The following is a 24,296-nucleotide window of genomic DNA, read 5'->3' as shown; positions in this document are numbered from 1 at the left end:
GAAACAAAAACATGTTTAAAAAGTAAGAATACTCAATTTTGATGGGCATGCATATATGCATATATTGTTGGAGGGGATGAAAATTGGTAGACTTTCTAGAAAGTAATCTAGTTATATGTATCAAGACTTTTAAAAGTTTGTATCTTTGGATTTAACAATTCTACCTTCTGTGTGTCTATTTTAAGAAAATTATCAGAAAAATGGACAAGGATGATCACTATTAAATAATAGGGAAACTTTCCAAAAATGCAACTACATGCCCTGGGAGAACAAACTGGCTAGGTAAATCTTGGTAGTCCATATTCTGAAAATTATAGAAATTAATTTTTTGAAGCCTTAATTTTTTAATGATAAAATTATTCTTAAAATTTAAGTGACAAAGGCAGGGTGCAAACTGATATATATTTTCACAATATGTAAAGTAAAAGTATGCATACAAAAAACTAGAAGGAATGATTGATTGCAAGCTGTGGATAGTGGTTTCATGTAGATAATCGAATAAGTATATCTGACCTTTTCATTTCCTCATACTTTTTTATGCTTTCCAAATTCTTTATGATACTTTTACTATAATAGTGTAGAAATTTGAAAGAGAGAAACAGAGACAGAGAGGTAGAAAAAAAAAAGGAGAGAGAAAATGTCAGGATAACCTTTCACTCCTCTTGCTGTATCCTTTGCTTACTCATTTGCTTATCCTGAATATTTTCTAAAACATTTTAGGAGCTGGCTTTTTGACTTTTTGTAGAGCAGCGGGCGAAGTTATCATGATGTATTGATATCATATCATTAGACCAAACTGACCTAATTCATTTACAAGAGGGAGATCGAGGCCCTTTACTATGTAGCTAAGTTTCATAAACTTATTTACCTGCTGGAAAGATTTATTTGTTCATTTATTCACTTATTAATTTATACTACTCAACTGACAAATATTTCTGTCTCAGGAACATTCTAGGCATTCATTTGAATTTGGTCTCATAAACAATACATATGTGCGTGTGTGCTGTCACTTCAGTCATGTCCAACTCTTTGCGACTCCATGGACTGTAGCCCACCAGGCTCCTCTGTCCATAGGATTCTCTAGGCAAGAATACTGGAGTGGGTTGCCATGCACTCCTCTAGGGGATCTTCCCGACCCAGGAATTGAACCTGCATCTCTTATGTCTCCTGTATTGGCAGACAATTTCTTTACCACTAGTGCTACCTGGGAAACCCCATAAACAATACCATACTGGGTAATTGGTTGCTGAAAATAATATTCTTAACCAGTAAATTATTGGCAGTATATATAATTATTATTTTAATAGCTTTTATTTTTTCCTAAAAAGGGCCAGATGGTCATGTGACTAGATATGATTTGGATTGGCTCGTGAAAAACAGCTATGAAGGGCAGAAACAAAAGGTCATCCAGCCTAGAATCTTATGGAATGCTGAAATCTACCAGCAAGCCCAAGTTCCAGCTGTAGATTTCCAGACGTTCTTAGAAACGAAGGAGGGACTGAAGAACTTTCTGCAGAACTTTCTGCTCTATGGAATTGCTTTTGTGGAAAATGTCCCTCCTACTCAGAAACACACAGAGAAGGTGGCAGAAAGGATCAGCTTGATCAGGTGAGTCATTAGTTTTCTGATATATGCACAAGTTAATTTCCAGAGCATGAATATCAGTAAAATAATATGACAGGTATAGTCACCCTTGTTTTTCCAGAATATTCTGCAGCCCGAATAAGGAGATTACCATTTATACTGCTTTATTTGAAGCCCAGATTTCTAATCTCTAAAGACACTTGCATGTTAAATATGATGACTTCAAAGTTGTTGTCTTTTCTCAAGCCCAGTGACACTCAAAGTAAGAATTATTCATTGTATGCTAGAAAGAGCACTAACTTTGAGTAAAGAGAGCCAGATTGTAGTCTGAGTTCTCCCATCAAGCAGTTGGATAAACATACATTCCTACCCACAATTGCTGTCCCTGTAACCTCTATTTTCCCATCTGATCAGTAAAAGGACTGAACAAGATGGTATCTAAAGATATCTACTTTTGACCTATTATTCCTAAGGCTTAATTCACACACTGGTTGTTAATAATACTGAGTCCAAAATGCAGTACTTGGATGCAATCTCAAAAACAACTGAATGATCTCTGTTCGTTTCCAAGGCAAACCATTCAATATCACAGTAATCCAAGCCTATGCCCCAACCAGTAATGCTGAACAAGCTAAAATTGAACGGTTCTATGAAGACCTACAAGACCTTTTAGAACTAACACCAAAAAAATATGTCCTTTTTATTATAGGGGATTGGAATGCAAAAGTAAGAAGTCAAGAAACACGTGGGGTAACAGGCAAATTTGGCCTTGGAATATGGAATGAAGCAGGGCAAAGGCTAATAGAGTTTTGTGAAGAGAACACATTGGTCATAGCAAACACCCTCTTCCAACAACACAAGAGAAGACTCTACACATGGACATCACCAGATGGTCAACACTGAAATCAGATTGATTATATTCTTTGCAGCCAGAGATGGAGAAGCTCTATACAGTCAGCAAAAACAAGACCAGGAGCTGACTGTGGCTCAGACCATGAACTCCTTATTGCCAAATTCAGACTTAAATTGAAGAAAGTGGGGAAAACCACTAGACCATTCAGGTATGACCTAAATCAAATCCCTTATGATTATACAGTGGAAGTGAGAAGTGGTTTTAAGGGACTAGATCTGATAGAGTGCCTGATGAACTATGGACAGAGGTTTGTGACATTGTATTAGAGATAGGGATCAAGACCATCCCCATGGAAAAGGAAAAAAAGAAAAATGGCTGTCTGGGGAGGCCTTACAAATAGCTATGAAAAGAAGAGAAATGAAAAGCAAAGGAGAAAAGGAAAGATAGAAGCATCTGAATGAAGAGTTCCAAAGAATAGCAAGAAGAGATAAGAAAGCCTTCCTCAGCGATCAATGCAAAGAAACAGGAAAAGAACAGAATGGGAAAGACTAGAGATCTCTTCAAGAAAATTAGAGATACCAAGGGAACATTTCATGCAAAGATGGGCTTGATAAAGGACAGAAATGGTATGGACCTAACAATTGCACACATCTCACACGCTAGTAAAGAAACGCTCAAAATTCTCCCAGCCAGACTTCAGCAATACGTGAACCGTGAAATTCCTGATGTTCAAGCTGGTTTTAGAAAAGGCAGAGGAACCAGAGATCAAATTGCCAACATCTGCTGGATCATCGATAAAGCAAAAGAGTCCCAGAAAAACATCTATTTCTGCTTTATTGACTATGCCAAAGCCTTTGACTGTGTGGATCACAATAAACTGTGGAAAATTCTGAAAGAGACAGGAATACCAGACCACCTGACCTGCCTCTTGAGAAATCTTTATGCAGGTCGGGAAGCAACAGTTAGAACTGGACATGGACCAACAGACTGGTTCCAAATAGGAAAAGGAGTACATCAAGACTGTATATTGTCACCCTGCTTATTTAACTTCTATGCAGAGTACATCATGAGAAACCCTGGGCTGGAAGAAGCACAAGCTGGAATCAAGATTGCTTGGAGAAATATCAATAACCTCAGATATGCAGATGACACCACCCTTATGGAAGAAAGTGAAGAGGAACTAAAGATCCTCTTGATGAAAGTGAAAGAGGAGAGTGAAAAAGTTGGCTTAAAGCTCAACATTCAGAAAACGAAGATCATGGCATCTGGTCCCATCACTTCATGGGAAATAGATGGGGAAACAGTGGAAACAGTGTCAGACTTTATTTCTTTGGGCTCCAAAATCACTGCAGATGGTGATTGCAGCCATGAAATTAAAAGACGCTTACTCCTTGCAAGGAAAGTTATGACCAACCTAGATAGCATATTAAAAGCAGAGACATCACTTTGTCAACAAAGGTCTGTCTAGTCAAGGCTATGGTTTTTCCAATGGTCATGTATGAATGTGAGAGTTGGACTGTGAAGAAAGCTGAGTGCTGAAGAATTGATGCTTTTGAAGTGTGATGTTGGAGAAGACTCTTGAGAGTCCCTTGGACTGCAAGGAGATCCAACTAGTCCATTCTAAAGGAGATCAGTTCTGGATGCTCATTGGAAGGACTGACATTGAAGCTGAAACTCCAATACTTTGGCTACCTCATGCGAAGTGTTGACTCATTGGAAAAGACTCTGATGCTGGGAGGGATTGGGGGCAGAAGGAGAAGGGGACGACAGAGCATGAAATGGCTGGATGGCATCACCGACTTGATTGACATGAATTTGAGTGAACTCTGGGAGTTTTTGGTGAACAGGGAGGCCTGGCTTGCTGCGATTCATGACGTTGCAAAGAGTCGGACACTTCTGAGTGACTGAACTGAACTGAACTGAACTGATACTGTACAGCATTTAACCAGCATATTCACATCAATGATTTCAATTGTTTAGTATAGTAGTCCTGATAAGCGTGTATTTTATCTCCTGTTCTACTAATGAGGCGCTTGAGGATCAGATGTGTTAAGTGCCTTGACCAGAATTGCTCTGCTAGTAAGCAGTAGAACTGGAATTCAAGAGAGCTCAGGTTTTCTGATCTTAAGTACAAAGTTCTTTCCATTGCATTTCTAGGTTTATCTTCTGTGGTATTACATGATATGTAAACTAACTTTTTCATAGTTAATACTTTCCTTTTACTTCATAAGAAACAGATATAGCTCATTGTGTAACAGATGGTATGCTGGGTCATTTGCCCATGATGTATATATCTCAAGGAGAGATACAGTGATACAGCAAGTCTCACTAATACTTGCTAATATAAACTATTCTTTTCTCTCTTTTTTATTCTTCCAAGTCTAAAAGGTGGCTGAGGATCTACATTAATCAGTTCTAAAAGCAGCTACCCAAAACCATCTTTTTTATGTGAGGAAAGTGAGTGCAGGACAGAAATGTGAACCTGAAAGCTGTTCAAAGCAGACACATAAACAGAGTGAGATGGTTCCGTATTTTCTGACTACATTATCCTTCCACTAATTCCCCGCAGCTTCCTAGAATATTACTCAGTGGTGGGATCATTAAGACGGGTGATAAGTTCAACTGATTTCTTTATTTATAGTTTGATATCTGAACCAAAAAATTGTTTTTATCTGTAAATAAAAAAAGTATTGGAAAGAGTCTTGAATGACAAGAATGAAAATTTCAAATAACTAAAAGGTCTTCCTCTGCTACATTTGACAGAGAAACCATCTACGGAAGGATGTGGTTTTTCACTTCAGACTTCTCCAGAGGTGACACTGCATACACTAATCTAGCTCTGGATCGGCACACTGACACCACCTATTTTCAAGAGCCCTGTGGGTAAGTGGATTAGAATTTTCCAAAGTGAGATCATTACATATGATGGTCTTGAATAATTTCTTAATCATTTTCTGTTTTATTTGAACCAAGGTCGTATCTGCTGCTACTTACTTATATAATTATCTCTCTTCTCCTTAGAAATATGACCATTTTTAAAGACTCATAGGAATAAAAGTTTTTCGAATGATTGAAAATCTACCTTACTACATTAATGGATCTTAATTTTGTTTAATTTACATTTTTATCAAAGTGATTGCAAATAATTTACAAAAAATGTATTGATTAACCATTGGTTTGGGAATTTTTGCAGTTTTTCATATTTAGTTATGATATTGCAAGTTCAGTTCAGTTCAGTTGCTCAGTCGTGTCTGACTCCTTGTGAACCCATGGAGTGCAGCATGCCAGGCCTCCCTGTCCATCACCAACTCCCGGAGTTTACTCAAACTCATGTCTATTGAGTCTGCGATGCGAACCAACTATCTCATCCTCTGTCGTCCCCTTCTCCTCCCACCTTCAATCTTCCCCAGCATCAGGGTCTTTTCAAATGAGTTAGCTCTTCACATCAGGTGGCCAAAGTATTGGAGTTTCAGCTTCAACCTCAGTCTTTCCAATGAATATTCAGGACTGATTCCCTTTACGATAGACTGGTTGGATCTCCTTGCAGTTGCAGGATCTCCTTGCAACTATTTTGCAAAGGGGTCCATAGTCTAAACACAGCTGCTTTGGGTATGGTATTAAGAGGAATTTGAATCCAGTTTACATGAAGTTGGAGGGAAAAAGTGAATTAAAAATAACCTTTTTAAATAAATTTATTCATTTTAATTGGAGGCTAACTACGTTAAAACATTGTAGTGGTTTTGCCATACATTGACATGAATTTGCCATGGGTGTACATGTATTACCCATCCTGAAACCCCCTCACACTTCCCTCCACATCCCATTCCTCTGGGTCATCCCAGAGACCAGCCCCAAACACCCTAACCCATGCATCGAACCTGGACTGGTGATCCATCCCACATATGATAATATATACGTTTCAGAGCCATTCTCCCAAATCATCCCACCCTCGCCCTCTCCCACAGAGTCCAAAAGACTGTTCTATACATCTGTGTCTCTTTTGCTGTCTCGCAAATGGGGTTACTGTTACCATCTTTCTAAATTCCATATATATGCGTTAGTATACTGTATTGGTGTTTTTCCTTCTGGCTTACTTCACTCTGTATAATAGGCTCCAGTTTCATCTACCTCATTAGAACTGATTCAGATGTATTCTTTTTAATGGCTGAATAATATTCCATTGTGTATATGTACCACAGCTTTATTAACCTTTCATCTGCTGATGGACATCTAGGTTGCTTCCATATCCTGGCTGTTATAAACAGTGTTGCGATGAACATTGGGGTACATGTGTCTCTTTCAATTCTGGTTTCCTCAGTTTGTATGACGAACAGTGGGATTGCTGGGTCATATGGCAGTTCTATTTCCAGTTTTTATAGGAATCTCCACACTGTTCTCCATAGTGTCTGTACTAGTTTGCATTTCCACCAACAGTGTATGAGAGATCCCTTTTCTCCACACCCTCTCCAGCATTTATTGTTTGTAGACTTTTGGATGGCAGCCATTCTGACTTGCGTGAAATGGCACCTCATTGTGGTTTTGATTTGCATTTCTCTGATAATGAGTGATGTTGAGCATCTTTTCATGTGTTTGTTAGCCATCTCTATGTCTTCTTTGGAGAAATGTCTGTTTAGTTCTTTGGCCCATTTTTTGATTGGGTCGCTTATTTTTCTGGAATTGAGCTGCAGGAGTTCCTTGTATATTTTTGAGATTAATTCTTTGTCAGTTGCTTCATTTGCTATTATTTTCTCCCATTCTGAAGGCTGTCTTTTCACCTTGCTTATAGTTGCCTTTGTTGTGCAAAAGGCTTTAAGTTTATTTAGGTCCCATTTGTTTATTTTTGCTTTATTTCCATTACTCTGGGAGGTGGGTCATAGAGGATCCTGCTGTGGTTTATGTCAGAGAGTGTTTTCCTCTAGGAGTTGTATAGTTTCTGGTTTTATGTTTATATCTTTAACCCATTTTGAGTTTATTTTTGTGTATGGTGTTGGACTGCAAGGAGATCCAACCAGTCCATTCTGAAGGAGATCAACCCTGGGATTTCCTTGGAAGGAATGATGCTAAAGCTGAAACTCCAGTACTTTGGCCACCTCATACGAAGAGCTGACTCAATGGAAAAGACTCTGACACTGGGAGGGATTGGGGGCAGGAGGAGAAGGGGACGACAGAGGATGAGATGGCTGGATGGCATCACTGGCTTCATGGACATGAGTCTGAGTGAACTCCAGGAGTTGGTGATGGACAGGGAGGCCTGGCGTGCTGCGATTCATAGGGTCGCAAAGAGTCGGACATGACTGAGTGACAGAACTGACTGAACTGAACTGATGGTGTTAGAAAGTGTTCTAGTTTCATTCTTTTACAAGTGGTTGACCAGTTTTCTCAGCACCACTTGTTAAAGAGATTGTCTTTTTCCATTGTATATTCTTCCCTCCTCTGTCAAAGATAAGGTGTCCTTAGGTGCGTGGATTTATCTCTGGGCTTTGTATTTTGTTCCATTGATCTATATTTCTGTCTTTGTGCCAGTACGATAGTGTCTTGATGACTGGAGCTTTGTAGTACAGCCTGAAGTCAGGCAGGTTGATTTCTCCAGTTCCATTCTTCTTTCTCAAGATTGCTTTGGCTATTCGAGGTTTTTGTATTTCCATACAAATTGTGAGATTATTTGTTCTAGTTCTGTGAGAAATACCGTTGGTAGCTTGATAGGGATTGCATTGAATCTATAGATTGCTTTGGGTAGTATACTCATTTTTACTATATTGATTCTTCCAATCCATGAACATGGTATATTTCTCCATCTATTTGTGTCCTCTTTGCTTTCTTTCATCAGTGTTTTATAGTTTTCTATATATAGGGCTTTTTTTTTTCCTTTAGGTAGATATATTCCTAAGTATTTAATTCTTTTTTTTTTTTTGCAATGGTGAATGGAATTGTTTCATTAATTTCCTCTCTCTGTTTTCTCATTGTTAGTGTATAGGAATGCAAGGGATTTCTCTGTGTTAATTTTATATCCTGCAACTTTACTATATTCATTGATTAGGTCTAGTAATTTTCTGGTGGAGTCTTCAGGGTTTTCTATGTAGAGGATCATGTCATCTGCAAACAGTGAGAGTTTTACTACTTCTTTTCCATCTGGATTCCTTTTATTTCTTTTTATGCTCTGATTGCTGTGGCCAAAACTTCTAAAACTATGTTGAACAGTAGTGGTGACAGTGGGCACCCTTGTCTTGTTCCTGACTTCAGGGAAATGCTGTCAATTTTTCACCATTGAGGATAATGTTTGCTGTGGGTTTGTCATATATAGCTTTTATTATGTTGAGCTATGTTCCTTTTAATCCTGCTTTCTGGAGGGTTTTTATCATAAATGGATGTTGAATTTTGTCAGATTTCTCTGCATCTATTGAGATAATCATATGGCTTTTGTCTTTCAATTTGTTAATGTGGTGTATTACATTGATTGATTTGCGGGCAGATATTGAAGAATCCTTGCATCCGTGGGATAAAGCCCACTTGGTCATGATGTATGATCTTTTTAATACGTTGTTGGATTCTGTTTGCTAGAATTTTGTTAAGGATTTTTGCATCTATGTTCATCAGTGATATTGGCCTGTAGTTTTCTTTTTTGGTGGCATCTTTGTCTGGTTTTGGTGTCTGGGTGATGGTGGCCTCATAGAATGAGTTTGGAAGTTTACCTTCCTCTGCAATTTTCTGGAAGAGTTTGAATAGGATAGGTGTTAGCTCTTCTCTAAATTTTTGGTAGAATTCAGCTGTGAAGGCTCGGGTCCTGGACTTTTGTTTGCTGGAAGATTTCTGATTACAGTTTCAATTTCTATGCTTGTGATGGGTCTGTTGGGATTTTCCATTTCTCCTTGGTTCAGTTTTGGAAAGTTGTACTTTTCTAAGAATTTGTCCATTTCTTCCACGGTGTCCATTTTATTGGCATATACTTGCTGATAGTAGTCTCTTATGATCCTTCATATTTCTGTGTTGTCTGTTGTGATCTCTCCATTTCCATTTCTAATTTTGTTGATTTGATTCTTCTCCCTTTGTTTCTTGATGAGTCTGGCTAATGGTTTGTTAATTTTATTTATCTTCTCAAAGAACCAGCTTTTGGCTTTGTTCATTTTTGCTATGGTCTCTTTTGTTTCTTTTGCATTTATTTATGCCCTAATATTTTTAAATAAATTTTTTTAAATTGGAGGTTAGTTAAGATTTCTTTCCTTCTACTATCCCTGGGGTTCTTCATTTCTTCCTTTTCTAGTCGCTTTAGGTATAGAGTTATTTATTTGACTTTTTTCTTGTTTCTTGAGGTAAGCTTGTATTGCTATGAACCTTCCCCTTAGCCCTGCTTTTACAGTGTCCCATACGTTTCAGGTTGTTGTGTTTTCATTTTCATTTGTTTCTATGCATATTTTGATTTCTTTTTGATTTCTTCTGTGATTTGTTGGTTATTGAGCAGCATGTTGTTCAGCCTCTATGTGTTGGAATTTTTAATAGTTTTTGTCCTGTAATTGACATCTAATCTTACTGCATAGTGGTCAGAAAAGATGCTTGGAATGATTTCAATTTTTTAAATTTACCAAGGCTAGATTGATGGGCCAGGATGTGATCTATCCTGGAGAAGGTTCCATGTGCAGTTGAGAAAAGGTGAAATTCATTGTTTTGGGGTGAAACGTCCTATAGGTATCAATTAGGTCTAACTGGTCTATTGTATCATTTAAAGTTTGTTTTTCCTTGTTAATTTTCTGTTTATTTGATCTATCCATAGGCGTGAGTGGGGTATTAAAGTCTCCCACTATTATTGTGTTATTGTTAATTTCCCTTTCACACTTGTTAGCGTTTGCCTTACACACTGTGGTGCTCCTATGTTGGGTGCATATATATTTTAATTGTTATATCTTCTTCTTGGATTGATCCTTTGATCATTATGTAGTGTCCTTCTTTTTCTCTTTTCATGGTCTTTATTTCAAAGTCTATTTTATCTGATATGAGTATTGCTGCTCGTGCTTTCTTTTGGTCTCTATTTGCGTGGAGTATCTTTTTCCAGTCCTTCACTTTCAGTCTGTGTGTGTCCCTTGTTTTGAGGTGGGTCTCTTGTACACAACATATATAGGGGTCTTGTTTTTGTGTCCATTCATCCAGTCTTTGTCTTTTGGTTGGGGCATTCAACCCATTTACATTTAAGGCAGTTATCGATAAGTATGATCCCGTTGACACTTACTTTGTTGTTTTGGGTTTGAGTTTATATACCCTTTCTGTGCTTCCTGTCGAGAGAAGATCCTTTAGCATTTGTTGGAGAGCTGGTTTGGTGGTACTGAATTCTCTCAGCTTTGGCTTGTCTGTAAAGCTTTTGATTTCTCCTTCATATTTAAATGAGATCTTTGCTGGGTACAGTAATCTGGGTTGTTTTTCTCTTTCATCACTTTAAGTATGTCCTGCCATTCCCTTCTGGCCTGAAGAGTTTCTATTGAAAGATCAGCTGTTATCCTTATGGGAATCCCCTTGTTGTTTTTCCCTTGCTGCTTTTAATGTCTGTTCTTTGTGTTTGATCTTTGTTAATGTGTTTAATATGTGTCTTGTGGTGTTTTGCCTTGGGTTTATCCTGTTTGGGACTCTCTGGGTTTCTTGGACTTGGGTGACTATTTCCTTCCCCATGTTAGGGAAGTTTTCAACTATTACTCTCCTCAAGTATTTTCTCATGGTTTTTGTCTTCTTCGTCTGGGACTCCAGGTAAGTATGATTTGAACATTGGTGCATTTAACATTGACCCAGAGATCTCTGAGGTTGTTCTCATTTCTTTTAATTCTTTTTTCTTTTTTTCCTCTCTGATTCATTTATTGCTACCATTCTATTTTCTACCTCATTTATCCTATCTTCTGCCTCCGTTATTCTACTGTTGGTTCCCTCCAGAGTGTTTTTGATCTCATTTGTTGCATTATTCACTATATATTGACTCTTTTTTATTTCCTCTAGGTCAAAAAATAACCTTCTTGTGTGGACTCAGTGGCTATTGACCCAAAGATAATATATACTATACTTTTTTCCAGCTTTACAAGATATATTTGATGTATAACATTTTGTAAATATGAGGTGTACTTGTGTTGATTTGATACAGTTATGTACTGCAGTGTGATCACCACTAGTAGCTAAGAAAGGCTAGATCTTTCTCATCACAGAGAAGAAATGGTAATTATTTGATATGATAGATACCATACTTAACTGTGCTACCATTTGCCACTTTTTAGAGGTGCCTCTGTGGTTATTTTGTAGCTGCTGTTGCTGTTGTTTGTTGATCTTCTACATATAGATAATGAACCCAAGGCAGAAATATATGAGTAAAATGTGCATAAGTACGAATTCGTAAGGGCTTTCCAGGTGGCACTAGTGGTAAAGAATGCACCTGCCAATGTAGAAGACATAAGAGACGTGAGTTCAATCCCTGGGTTGGGAAGATGCCCTGGAGTAGTGTTGGGTTCAGCTCTGGTGGATCCAGGGAATTTGAAGCGGGGATGGAGTTGGCATCCTGAAAAGAACTATTTAGTTATAGATATGAAGAGAGATTAGGAAAGAATAGTATAGTAGGAAAATAAGTCGAGAAAAGAGGCTGAATAACTTGGTTTACGTGGAAAGCCAATAAAACTCCAAGACAAGGAGTTTGCACCACCTACGTAGGCCCCTGGCTCCCACTTGAATAGTGGAGTTTGTACCACCTACGTGCCCTGCCTTGGGCTCCCTCTCGCGTGGGTCTTAGAAGCCAGGCAAGTAAGTATACATGGCGAGCCTCCACGCTCCAGATGGGAATTCAGCCAGAAAAACGGAGAACAAGGAAAAATGACACAGGGGAATCAGTCTTTCCAGGAACCAATCCCATTTCTTTATTTCCCAGGTCCACTTTTATACTTTTAGTTATACATAGAGATAATTGTAAGAAACAGAGTCACACAGGGTCAGCTGCTCCGACCCTTATCAGCATATCTTTGTTCTTCCAAGGGTCTTACATTTGTTCACAATATCTTCTGGTCTGGAGACTGGTCAACATTTTATGGCCCCACATTACTTTCTACTGATAAAGGTTAGTCGATCAGAAAACTTGTTTCCCCTTAAGATCTACTAAGTCTTAAGATAGTGATAAAGTTACATTCTTACATAGCAAGGACACAGGATTTATAACAAAGAAAGTGGAGCACATTGATCTATAACAAAAGAGAAAATTCATTAACTCAAAAAGTCTAGTATTGGTAACATCAAAACTACTATATTTCTTTTTCTACATTCCAATTACATTGATTAACATACTCCCAGGTGCCTAAGGATATGGAGGCCTGGCGGCAATCATTAACTCAGCAATGAAACCCTGCATCAACATGATTTTTATCTTTAGAAGAACCCTATGCTAACTAAGACTTTCAAAATACTCCAAACTCTCTGTGCTGTTTATGATTGAGAGATTGTAAACAATCATGTACGTAGTAGCAGGAGTGTGGATAATCCTGTCACACAAGCTAGTCTGCTAGCAGAGAGGTTTGACCTGAGACACCCTTGTCATGCCCAGGAGATTTATTATCTGGAGTCCTAAGTTAACTCCTTTACAGAGAGAAGTGGTGGGGGATAGCCCCCTGTAAAGTCAGAGGTGTAGGTGAGAGCATAAAGCAGTAAAGTAGGCAGACTCTGGTTTTGGGGGTAGATGCTCAGGAACAGGGGGTCTCCTGAGGCTCAATCCCGCCTTTGCGTATGCCGAGCCTCCTTCCTCAAGACCTTTGCCACGGGTGGAGTTCCTCAGGCTGGCTCCTGGCAGAGTAGAGCATGGCAACCCACTCCAGTATTCTTGCCTGGAAAATACCATGGACAGAGAGGAGCCTGGTGGGCGACAGTCCATGGGGTCACACAGAGTCAGGCATGACTGAAATGACTTAGCACACACGCACACATGAATTCATAAAGACAATATGAGAGGATGATAATATCCAATTGATTGTAGTTACTCCAGTTTCCTTTGAGGATTGGAACCTAAGAATGTTTGCTTTGGAAAAGGAAGAATAAAACATCTTTTAGATGTCTGGCTCAATGTTATCAATATACAAAACCACCCACCGCCCTGCATTCTCATTCTCTGGGACACAGAAGGAAGAATATGAGGAAATGGGATGAGAAACAGTTGGACAGGGGTTGAGGTTCAAATATTGACCAACTCTTTTCTCTCTGACCACTACTGTAGATACACAGTTGGCTGTGGCTTTAATTTAACCCTTTCTAATCAATGGGGAGAGCCTAGTACATTAGCAGTACAGTGAGAGTGGTTGAGTTCAGGCTATGGCATCAACCAGACCTGGATTTGCATCCCAGCTGGAACATACATTAGCTTTGTGATCTTGGAAAATAACCTCTCAGTACCTCAGTGTTTTCATCTGTAGAATGGGACTAGTAATAAAACCTGCATGTTAGTATTGCTTAGGGATTAAGTTGGGCTTCCAGGTGGCCCTAGTGGTAAAGAACTCACCTGCCAATGCTGGAGACATAAGAGCCATGGGTTTGATCCCTGGGTCAGGAAGATCCCCTGGAGGAAAGAATGGCAACCCATTCCAGTATTCTTGCCTGGAGAATCCCATAGATAGGGAAGCCTGGCAGGCTACAGCCCATGGGGTCACAAAGAGTCAGACACCACTGAAGCAACTTAGCACACATGCAGGGATTAAGTTACATGATGTATTTAAAGCACTTGGATACTTCCTGGAACATATGAGATGTTCAATAAATGCTAGTTATTGTTCTTACCATTTTAGTCATTGTCATCATCATTATCATTGTTTTATGCCTTATGCTTTCTAAAGTTACCTTTGCTCAGGATTTGATTCTTTCCAACCTCCTTGGGGATTTCTCCTGCCTATCAACTTCTCAGTTCTTAAACCTCTACTTTTGTACACTTCCTTTGACTCTGTCTTCCTCTACTTATTCCTTATTCCTCACCCTCACAGCTAGACTTATTAAAATAATTATCTACATTTGGTACCTTTTCATTCTCACTTCTTATTCACTCTTCAAACCTGTAGTCAGCTAGTTTATCCAACCCCCTCTCAATTAAAATTACTCTCTCCAAAGTCACCAGCAAGTAACTTATTGCCATCCCAGGTATGTACCTTTCAGTCTTTATCTTATTTGAATCCTGGGGCCATTTACCTCTACCTCTTCTTGAATAGCCTTTCTTTTCTAGTTTTCCTTCTACATCTATAGTCAGGTTTCCCCAGTCTCCTATGCTGGCTTATTTTCTTTTGTCTGTGTCATAAATATTGTTGTTCCTCAAAATTTTTTCCTCCTTTTCTTGCTTGAAATTATCTCTCCAAATGACTGCTATGCTCTTGGCTTTAGCCATCACCTACAGACAGCTACAGACAGGACTTCCCTGGTGGCTCAGACAGTAAAACATTTGCCTATAATGCAGGAGACCTGGGTTCAATCCCTGGGTCAGGAAGATCTCCTGGAGAAGGAAACGGCAACTCACTCCACTACTCTTGCCTGGAAAATCCCATGGATGGGGGAGCCTGGTGGGCTACAGTCCATGGGGTCGCAAAGAGTCGGACACAACTGAGTGACTTCACTTCACTTCACAGACAGCTACAAAATCTACCTCTCTTCTAAGATAAACATCTTGAACTGGCTACTAAATAATCCTAACCTAGAAATTTTGCAGAAAGCTCAACATAGCCAGGACTGACCTTACTCATTTTAATTGTATTTACCCTACATTCTCCTTGATTTTATTCCTTCTACCTTTATTTATGTTTATCACTTATTTTACTTCATTGTTTACTTTTCCTTATTTTTGCTTTTTTTTTTCCTAAATTACTATTGGTTTTATTTTTCCCTTGTTAATTTGAAATTATTACTTTAGGTTTCTAGTCCATTAATAATTGGCTTGCCTTTTCCTATTAATTTTTCAGTCATATGTAACTTAATTATTTCAAAATGTCCCTAAACTGAATGTCTTCCTCAACCCTTCACAGCCCCTTATTAGGATCCAATTATGCATCTGCCTCATTCTCTTGGCAAATGGGCATTATTACTTGTCAAGTTGCCCAGGGGAAAAACCCACAGTCATTCTAGATTTTTGCCTCTTCTTCATCCTCCACATCTAATCATTTATTTCTTAGATGTGTCCTCTTTTCTATAAGCTCAAGTTCTCAGTAGTTTTCTCTCCAGTTTCAGTTATCCACGTTGTTTTTCATGGTTTTGTCATCTTGCTTCTCACCAGTTAATCTTGCATCTTAGTTTAAAATCCTGTGATTCTCTGTGCTAAGCCAGCAGGAACTTATCACTCTCTTCCTTGAATATACCTTGCTGTTCTTTTTTTTTTTTTTTTTTTTACCTTGCTGTTCTATATTGATATGTTTGGCCATTCCTTTTTCCTGCCTGAAATACCCTCTCCTCACCTCAATCTCATTCCAGCCCAAGTCTTGCTCATTCTTTAAAACTAAGCAAAATCATTCTCATCCACATCTCAAAAAATTTATCTATACAACATCCCACTACAATAATTTCCTCTCTTTATGGCTCCACTGTCTTGTATACAACTTTATTACAGTGCCTATCATATTTTATCAGTACTTACTTGGTTCATTCTTCTAGATAGACTATGGTCTTCTTTAAAAGAGAGACTATATCTTATTCATGCCTGTATTGCCCATGTCTGACACATATAGGTTTCAGTACATATTAAATATGTTTAGAAGAAACCCTTAGTGGCATTAATATGGCAAAGTACACAAAAAAGTACAACTGGAAGATAATTGGGAAATGCGATTTATTTCTTAATGAAAAGAAAATGACACAAGTAGACTCAGTAATCATTTTATATATTTTTTCTAAAAGTTTGATGTATTCTCTTTTCTCCAGTGAACAGAGTAATTTAATTTTTCCCTTCTTTAGCATTCAAGTGTTTCACTGTCTTAAGCATGAAGGAACAGGTGGCAGGACACTGCTAGTTGATGGATTCTATGCAGCAGAACAGGTACTTCAAAAGGCACCTGAGGAATTTGAACTCCTCAGTAAAGTGCCATTGAAGCATGAATATATTGAAAATGTTGGAGAATGTCAAAACCACATGATTGGGGTTGGACCAGTCTTAAATACCTACCCATGGAATAAAGAGCTCTATTTGATCAGGTGAGTACCAAAGAACTATCCCTCAATGTAATTTATTTGCCAGATATTAGTTTTCTAATGTAATGAAAATCTCTAAGATCCTATATCTGTCACATTTTAATATTGGTATTCCATAGCTTTTTATTAGTACAATTTCTATTCTTATTAAAATTCCCATGGAATAATAAATAGGACAACAGCCAAGGAACACTAGATTAGAGGGGCAGATATTTCACATGACATTTAAAAATGAAAACACTTTTAAAACAAACAAACAAAAACAGTTATTAAATTGTGCTCAGTAATCAAGCAGCTAGGGTGCCTAAAGGCATGATAGCCACAAAATTTGACTTTTGTCCAGATTTATGCATTTCTCCTGACCTGTGTATATTGCCACCTAGTATCTTGTACAGTCATAAAGCACATCATATCCAAAACTGAACTTGTCATCTCCACTCATTTCAAGCCTGCTCCTTCACCCACAGTTGTGAAGATAAAAATAAATTGTTGCTCCTGTATTATATTAGGAACTACATAAATCTTTAATCACTTCCCTGGGATAAGCTCCACTGGAAAACTCTCCCTCTGTCGTCTCTTATATCTCAATTGCCTAGAACGAGTAGGTGCTCAATATTTTCCCCAACATTTTATTATGGCCACTTTTAAATACAAAAAGTTGAAAGCATTTACAAGGAAAACTTGTATACCTACCACCGAGATTCTACCATTAAGATATTACTATACTTGCTTTGGGCTTCCCTGGTAGCTCAGCTGATAAAGAATCCACCTGCAATGCAGGAGACCCCGGCTCGATTCCTGGGTGGGGAAGATCCCCTAGAGGAGGGATAGGCTACCCACTCCAGTATTCTTGCCTGGAGAATCCCCATGGACAGAGGAACCTGGCAGGCTACAGTCCATGGGGTTGCAAAGAGTCGGACATGACTGAGTAACTAAGCACAGTGCAGCACATACTTGCTTTGTTACCTATCTATCTATCTTTCTATCCTTCTGTTTATAAATTAATCTTATTTTTAATACATTGCACAGAACATTGAAGGTATATGTCTCCCAATATACTTCAACATTTATAACTTTAAGTCTAAAATTCACTATTTGTTTACAGATGTTTAATTTTGATATAAAATATACATACAATGTTGGTATAAATATTGAATATACACTTGCTGAATTTTTAAAACTGTGTACACCTATGTAACCCAAATGCCTGTCAAGATATAGACTATTACCATCACTACAGAAAGTACCTTTATACCCCTTGTCAGCCCAACCCTACACACACACACAGAGGAAACATCTGTTTTTATTTTTTACCACCATAGATTTGTTTTGCCTGTTCTAGAAGTTCACATCCTGGAACAAATCTATTCTTTAACGAATAAACACCTGGGCTGTTTCCTGTTTGGGATTATTACGAATAAAGCTGCCATCAATGTTCATGTAAAACTATCTTTGTAGATATGTGTTTTCATTTCACACATATAAATACCTAAGAGTGGAACTGCTGGATCATAGAGTACGTGACTTTTTAGTTTCATTAGCAACTAACTACTAATGTGTTCCATTTTACAGTTATCAACAATGTACGAAAGTTGTAGCTTCTCCACATCTTTGCTAATACTTGGTGTTTTCAGTCATTAATTGTAGCCATTGTATTGGATATCTCCTTGGTGTTCTAATGCATTTTTTTTTTTTTTTTGGTGACTGATGATGTTGAGCATATTTCCATGTGCATATTGGCCATTCATATATCTTCTTTTGCTAAGTAACTAGTTAGATCTTTTGCCCACTTTTTCACTGGATTGTCTTTTCATTATTGAGTTGTCTCAGCCTTTCCTATCCATTTTGATATGTTTTTTATTTCTCATTCACCAATATGTAGGAGTCACTCAGTTTCCAGATTTTTTTTCATAGGAAATTGTTCTCTGTATAACTGTAGATTTGTTTCTATCATGGACCAGAACCTCCAGCACTATTTGTAATAGTTACAAACTGGAAATTACTTACACATCTATCAACAGAATGGGTGAATGGGCAAAAGCCCCTCAGTTATGTCCGAAAGTCCCTCAGTCGTGTCCAGCTCTTTGTGACCCCATGGACTATACAGCCCATGGAATTCTCCAGGCCAGAATACTAGAGTGGGTAGCCATTCCCTTCTCCAGAGGATCTTCCCAACCCAGGGATCGAACCCAGGTCTCTCACACTGCAGGCAGATTCTTTATTAGCTGAGCCACAAGGGAAACCTTGAATGGATGAATATATTGTGGTATAGTCCCACAATAAAATTCTGTTCAACATGAAGGATGAATGAACTATTGACATGCAGTACAATAATGACAAATCTTCTAAATATAACATTAAATGAAAGAAGCCAGACACAAAAGAGTACATACTATAGTATTCCATTTATATAAAGTTTTATAAATAAGCAAAACTAACCTGTGGTGACAGAAGTCATGATGGTATAACAGTTATCCTTGGGTGAGGTGAGAGACATGCCATGTGGCATGGCCAAAAAATATATAAAAACAAAACATAATATTCTAAGATGGTAGAAACCAGCTAGAACTTTCTTCTATCCCCTACCCTCAGGTTTTTCAAAGGAAAAAGAAATATGGTCAACAGGCAATGGAACTCTTCTCTAAAACCTTATAGTCTTGAGAGAACATTAGCTTATTATTGCCACATCATCATGGGACAAGTAATGAATATAGGAAAAGCCTTATATAAAATTGCCCCATTAGCAACAGATGTTTTAACATGTTTTGGGGAAAATCTTTCTTTCTCACAATTTCACCTTAGGTACAACAACTATGACCGGGCTGTCATAAATACTGTACCTTATGACGTTGTCCATCGTTGGTATACAGCACACCGGACCTTAACCAGAGAGTTGAGGAGACCTGAGAATGAGTTTTGGGTCAAACTCAAGCCTGGCAAGGTGGGTGCCAAGCTCAATAGATGTCACTTAAGCAGTGAAGAATGAGGACTTATTGAATATGTGAGTCAAAATGTTACGAAGGAAAAAAAAAGAAGAGAGTCCTGGGTATTGGCCCTGGTCCTACCACTCACTTACCGAATGACCCAGAAGCAGGCTCCCCTGAGTATCTACCCATCAGTGATTCTATTCTATTCTACCCATCTATTCTTCATTCTATGATGAAGGAGTTGAACTTGATAGTCCCTAAGGGTCCATCTGTCTTCATGATTCCATTTTTTGTTTTGTTTTGTTTTGCTCTTCATATTTCCTCTGGATAAAGAATATCTCTAGCTTAGCATAAGACAGTGAAACAGTTTAACTCTTTGAGAGAGAAAGAGAGAAAAGAAAACAACAAAAGAAACCAATGATCTGGTTTGCTTTGATAAAAGAATAATTACTCAAGAAATATAACCTCTTCAGATACAGGGCCTGTTACCTACTGTTGCCTTTGTTATTTCCATTTAGCTTAATACAGAGCTATGTACTTCCTAGTTGTCAAATGTTTAAAGAAAGAAAGAAAGTGAAGCCACTCAGTCATGTCTGACTCTTTGTGACTCCATGGACTATAGCCCACCAGGCTCCTCCATCCATGAAATTTTCTAGGCAAGAGTACTGGAGTCAAATCTTTACTTAATCTCAAAAGAAAAAAAATCTCATTTAATGTAATCAGAGAACAACCTAAAGTTTTTATTTTAAATGATCTCTTCTGATTTATGATTCCCATGGTCCACACTTGTTCTGAGTATTTTTCCTCTCTCTTTTTTTTCCCCCATTCACAGGTCCTATTTATAGACAACTGGCGTGTCCTACATGGCAGGGAATCCTTCACAGGCTACCGCCAACTCTGTGGCTGCTATTTAACAAGGGATGATGTACTAAACACTGCTCGTCTCTTGGGCCTTCAGGCTTAAAATTGATGGCATTGAGATTATGAACATACCTGACACCCTGGCTATCAGAATTTCATTTCATATCAGCAGAATAATATTATGTCAATACCGACTTCAAATTGTCTCCTCATGTCATCACATGAAACTAAAGCCTCCCCTTTTTCTAGTAAGGAAAACCTTAGAGATAGGCCATCTCATATGGAATCTCTCTTCCCCAGGTTACAACATGGACTCATTTGGTTGTTAGATCTTTTGATGTAATTTTGGTCAATCTTCTTCAGAAATATAATCATCACATTGATGAGAATCAATAATAGTCACTAGGTAAAAATTTGTTTCAACAGGATCTGTCAGAAAGAAGAGCATCATAGGAATAACACAATCTAACTAGAGCAGAAATTTGCAACATTTTTTGGAGTTAAGACATCCAAACATGTAAACATTATTGAGGACACCAAAAGGTGCTTAGATGTGGATTATATCTATTGCTAATAATTATATTAGATATGAAGACTTAGAAATGTTTAAAATTTAAGAATAAAAAAGCATACATCCATCAGAGAGATGACTTCATCACATGTCATATAGCCTCTGGAAAAGTCTTCTGTACATTCATTAGATAATTAAATGGAAAAGGCAATATCATCTTAATATTATTAAAACTATTTTTATTAATAATATATAGACCCACTAAAAGAATCTCAGGGACTGCTCCAGGTGTCTTTAGACTATACTTTTGAGAACCAGTGGCCCAGAGCAGCAGTCCCCAAGCTTTTTGGCACCAGGGGCTGGTTTCATGGAAGACAATTTTTCCAAGAACTGGGCCAGGGTGGCGGGAGTGGGGGTGTGTGGTTTTGAGACAATTCAAGTACAGCAATGAGGAAAGGCTGTAAATACTTAGGAAGTTTTGCTCACTCACCCACTGCTCACCTGCTGTTATGTGGCCTGGTTCCTCACCTGGTTAGGGACCCCTTGGTTTAACTGAAACCTTAAATTTTTCTCTGTGGTCTCCTAGAACTATAGATATTGTAGGAATTGCTTCATAGCACAAGCTCAATAATAAAGTGGGAACTGAATACATAGTATTTTATCTTGTGAGAAGAATTATCTCTTCTAAATCATCTCTCGAGGAGTAAAACTAAGATATCACAATAGTTCCTATGGAACAAACCCATCAGTTTTGTAATTCTGTGAGGGATAATTGCACAAAGGTTTTAGAGATTTCTGAGGTTCCATATAATTCACACATACACACACACACATGCATGTGCATGCACACATGCACACAAAGCACAGTAAGTGGAGATTACTATCCAAACTTGCATTTTAATTTTTGATGGAATTTAGGATGCAATATTTTCCTCCATTTCTGCTGCTCTCTTTTTCTGTCTTAAAATATTATACATGCCAACTGCCAAGATTTGACTGGGTTAAGTATTCTTTGTTTTTTATTTTTAATGATTTTCCTTTATATGTGGAGAGAGAAAGGGTAAAAGAGACAGAAGGATAGGTGTGAGATTTATTTTCTCTTGGCTTTCATTGAAAATGAAGTTGTACAATAACCACATTGACTGCTATAGAATGATGTAAGACAATCCAAGCCAGGATGTATGTAAGAGGAAAAAAGCATTATTAGTGAGGATATAAGTTACAAATCAAAGTCAGTATCCTCTGACAGGGAATAGAGCCAATCTGATGCTTACAGAAAGTTCTTAGTTCACATTTAACAATTTATACATTATTTTTTTGACCCATCCAAGGCACAAAACTATGTTCTCAAATATTTCTGCATTTTAATTGTACTACATAGGAATCCTTAGGGGTCTTCCATAAGAAGTGTTTTCCTCTTAGGTCAAAGGATTGATGATTAAGTTCATGTATTAAAGAGTATTTGTTGTTGTTTAGTCACTAAGTGGTGTCTGACTCTTTGAAACCCCATGGACTGTAGCTCACCAGGCTCCTCTGTCCATGGAGTTCTCCAGGAATACTGGAGTGGGTTGCCATGCTCTCCTCCAGGGAATCTTCCTGACCCAGGGAGCAAACTCACGTATCTTATGTATCCTGCACTGGCAGGTGGATCCTTTACCACTGTGCCGCCTGGGAAGCCCTTTACTATAATTATGAAATCCTCCACATCTGTTACAATCTGTCCCCCACTCACAAGACATCTAGTCTAAATCTTTATAACAGTAATATTGTAGAGTATCTACTTTGCTCTGCTGGCAAGGATTCCATTTTTCTGTTCTCCAAAACAAGTATATGATATCACTTATATGAGGAATCTTTAAAAAAGAAAAAAGAAAGAACTTATTTACAAAACAGAAACAGACTTACATAGAAAACAAAATTATGGTTACTAAAGGGGAAAGGGAGGAGGAATAAAGATACATACTACCATATATGAGCTTACTAACTGCACGGGGAACTATATTCCATATCTTGCAATAAACTATAATGGGAAAGAATCCGACTGAATAGCATTGCAAAGTCTTTGAAAATAGAACTACATTAAGGCCACAAACCATACAGGGCTAGTCACAACATGTGTCTGGGACACAAATGAGTGGGGGGAAAAATAAAACAGAGCCTTGGGGACCTGTGGGCATATAACAAAAGGGTTGAGATTTTTCTCATTGGTGTGCTATAGGACAGGAGAAAGAAGGTGGGACTGGAAAATATTCAAAGAAAAAGTGGCCGAAAATTTTCTGTGTGGCAAAAGACATAAACCTACAGATTGAAGAAGTTGAGTGAATCCTAAATAGAATAAGCCCAAAGAAATCCACATCCAGATACACTACCATCAAACTTCTGAAAACTAAAGGCCTAGAAAAAAGTCCTGAAAGCAGCAAGAGAGAAACAATGTCTTCCACGTATGAGGAAAACAGAGTTACATGGATTTCACATCAGAAACCAGAGGCCAGAAGGAACTGGCATGACACTTCTCAGGTGGTGAAAGAAGAGAATCAGAATTGGTGGCTCAGACGGCAAAGAATCCGCTTGCAATGCAGGAGACCTGGATTCGATCCTTGGGTTGGGAAGATACCCTGGAGGAGGGCATGACAACCCATTCCAGTATTCTTGCCTGGAGAAACCCCATGGACCTATGAGCTGGACAGGCTACAGTCCATGGGGTTGCACAGAGTTGGGCACAACTGAGTGACTAAGCAAAGCACAGCACATAAATGATGATCAAGTGAGATTTATTCCTTGAATATAATGTTGGTTCAACACATGGAAATCAATTAATGTAATACACCATGTTTATAGAGTGTGGAGAAGGTACTCATGATCATCTCATAGATGAATGTGGGGGAAGGGAGGGCATTTGACAAAATCCAACACCTGTTGCATAAAAATGAATTCAACAAAATCCAACACCCGTTTCGTAAAAATGAATTCAACAAAATAGAAATAGAAGGGAATTTCCTCAACCTGATAGAGAGCACCTAATGGAAAAATCACAAATAGCATCATACTTAATGGTAAAAGAGTAGACGGCTTCCCTCTAGCATCAGGAACAAGACAAGGATGTCTGTTATTGTCACTTCTATTCAATATTGTATTCAAAGCTCTAGTCAGGGCAATTAGGCAGGAAAAATAAAGGGATCTGGACTAGAAAGGAATGAGGAAAATTATCTCTATTTGTATATTAACAACAATAAAAAATCCACCAAAAACCCACAACAACCTATTCAGATATGCAGTGAGCTCAGCAAAGTTGCAGAATCCAAGACCAATGTGCAATAATCAATTATGCTTCTTTCTATATGCTAGCAGTGAACAAATAAAAATGAGTTTAGGAAAGCAATTCATTTTACAGTATTGTCAAAAGTAATAA

The 24,296-nt window shown here is 38.1% G+C and overlaps 1 protein-coding gene across 10 annotated transcripts in view; it reads left to right on the top strand.

Annotated features, from left to right (window-relative positions):
- TMLHE (trimethyllysine hydroxylase, epsilon) overlaps positions 1–22,923 on the top strand; it is a 71,868-nt gene extending 48,945 nt beyond the window's left edge. For 5 of the 10 annotated variants that reach the window (XM_042241581.2, XM_015104959.4, XM_060408394.1 and 2 more), the window contains 5 exons: positions 1,329–1,608; positions 5,201–5,320; positions 16,355–16,591; positions 19,391–19,529; positions 20,348–22,923. In XM_042241581.2, the coding sequence (XP_042097515.1) occupies positions 1,329–1,608; positions 5,201–5,320; positions 16,355–16,591; positions 19,391–19,529; positions 20,348–20,479 (908 nt within the window). In that variant the 3' untranslated portion in view covers positions 20,480–22,923. The remainder of the gene's footprint in view (positions 1–1,328; positions 1,609–5,200; positions 5,321–16,354; positions 16,592–19,390; positions 19,530–20,347) is intronic. The other 5 variants (XM_060408398.1, XM_027963376.3, XM_060408396.1 and 2 more) reach the window with 1 other exon arrangement.
- The last annotated feature ends 1,373 nt before the right edge of the window (positions 22,924–24,296 follow it).

Source organism: Ovis aries, chromosome X (genome assembly GCF_016772045.2).
Source record: "Ovis aries strain OAR_USU_Benz2616 breed Rambouillet chromosome X, ARS-UI_Ramb_v3.0, whole genome shotgun sequence".
Taxonomy (NCBI): Eukaryota; Metazoa; Chordata; class Mammalia; order Artiodactyla; family Bovidae; genus Ovis; species Ovis aries.
This window is presented reverse-complemented; position numbering and strand designations above follow the sequence as displayed.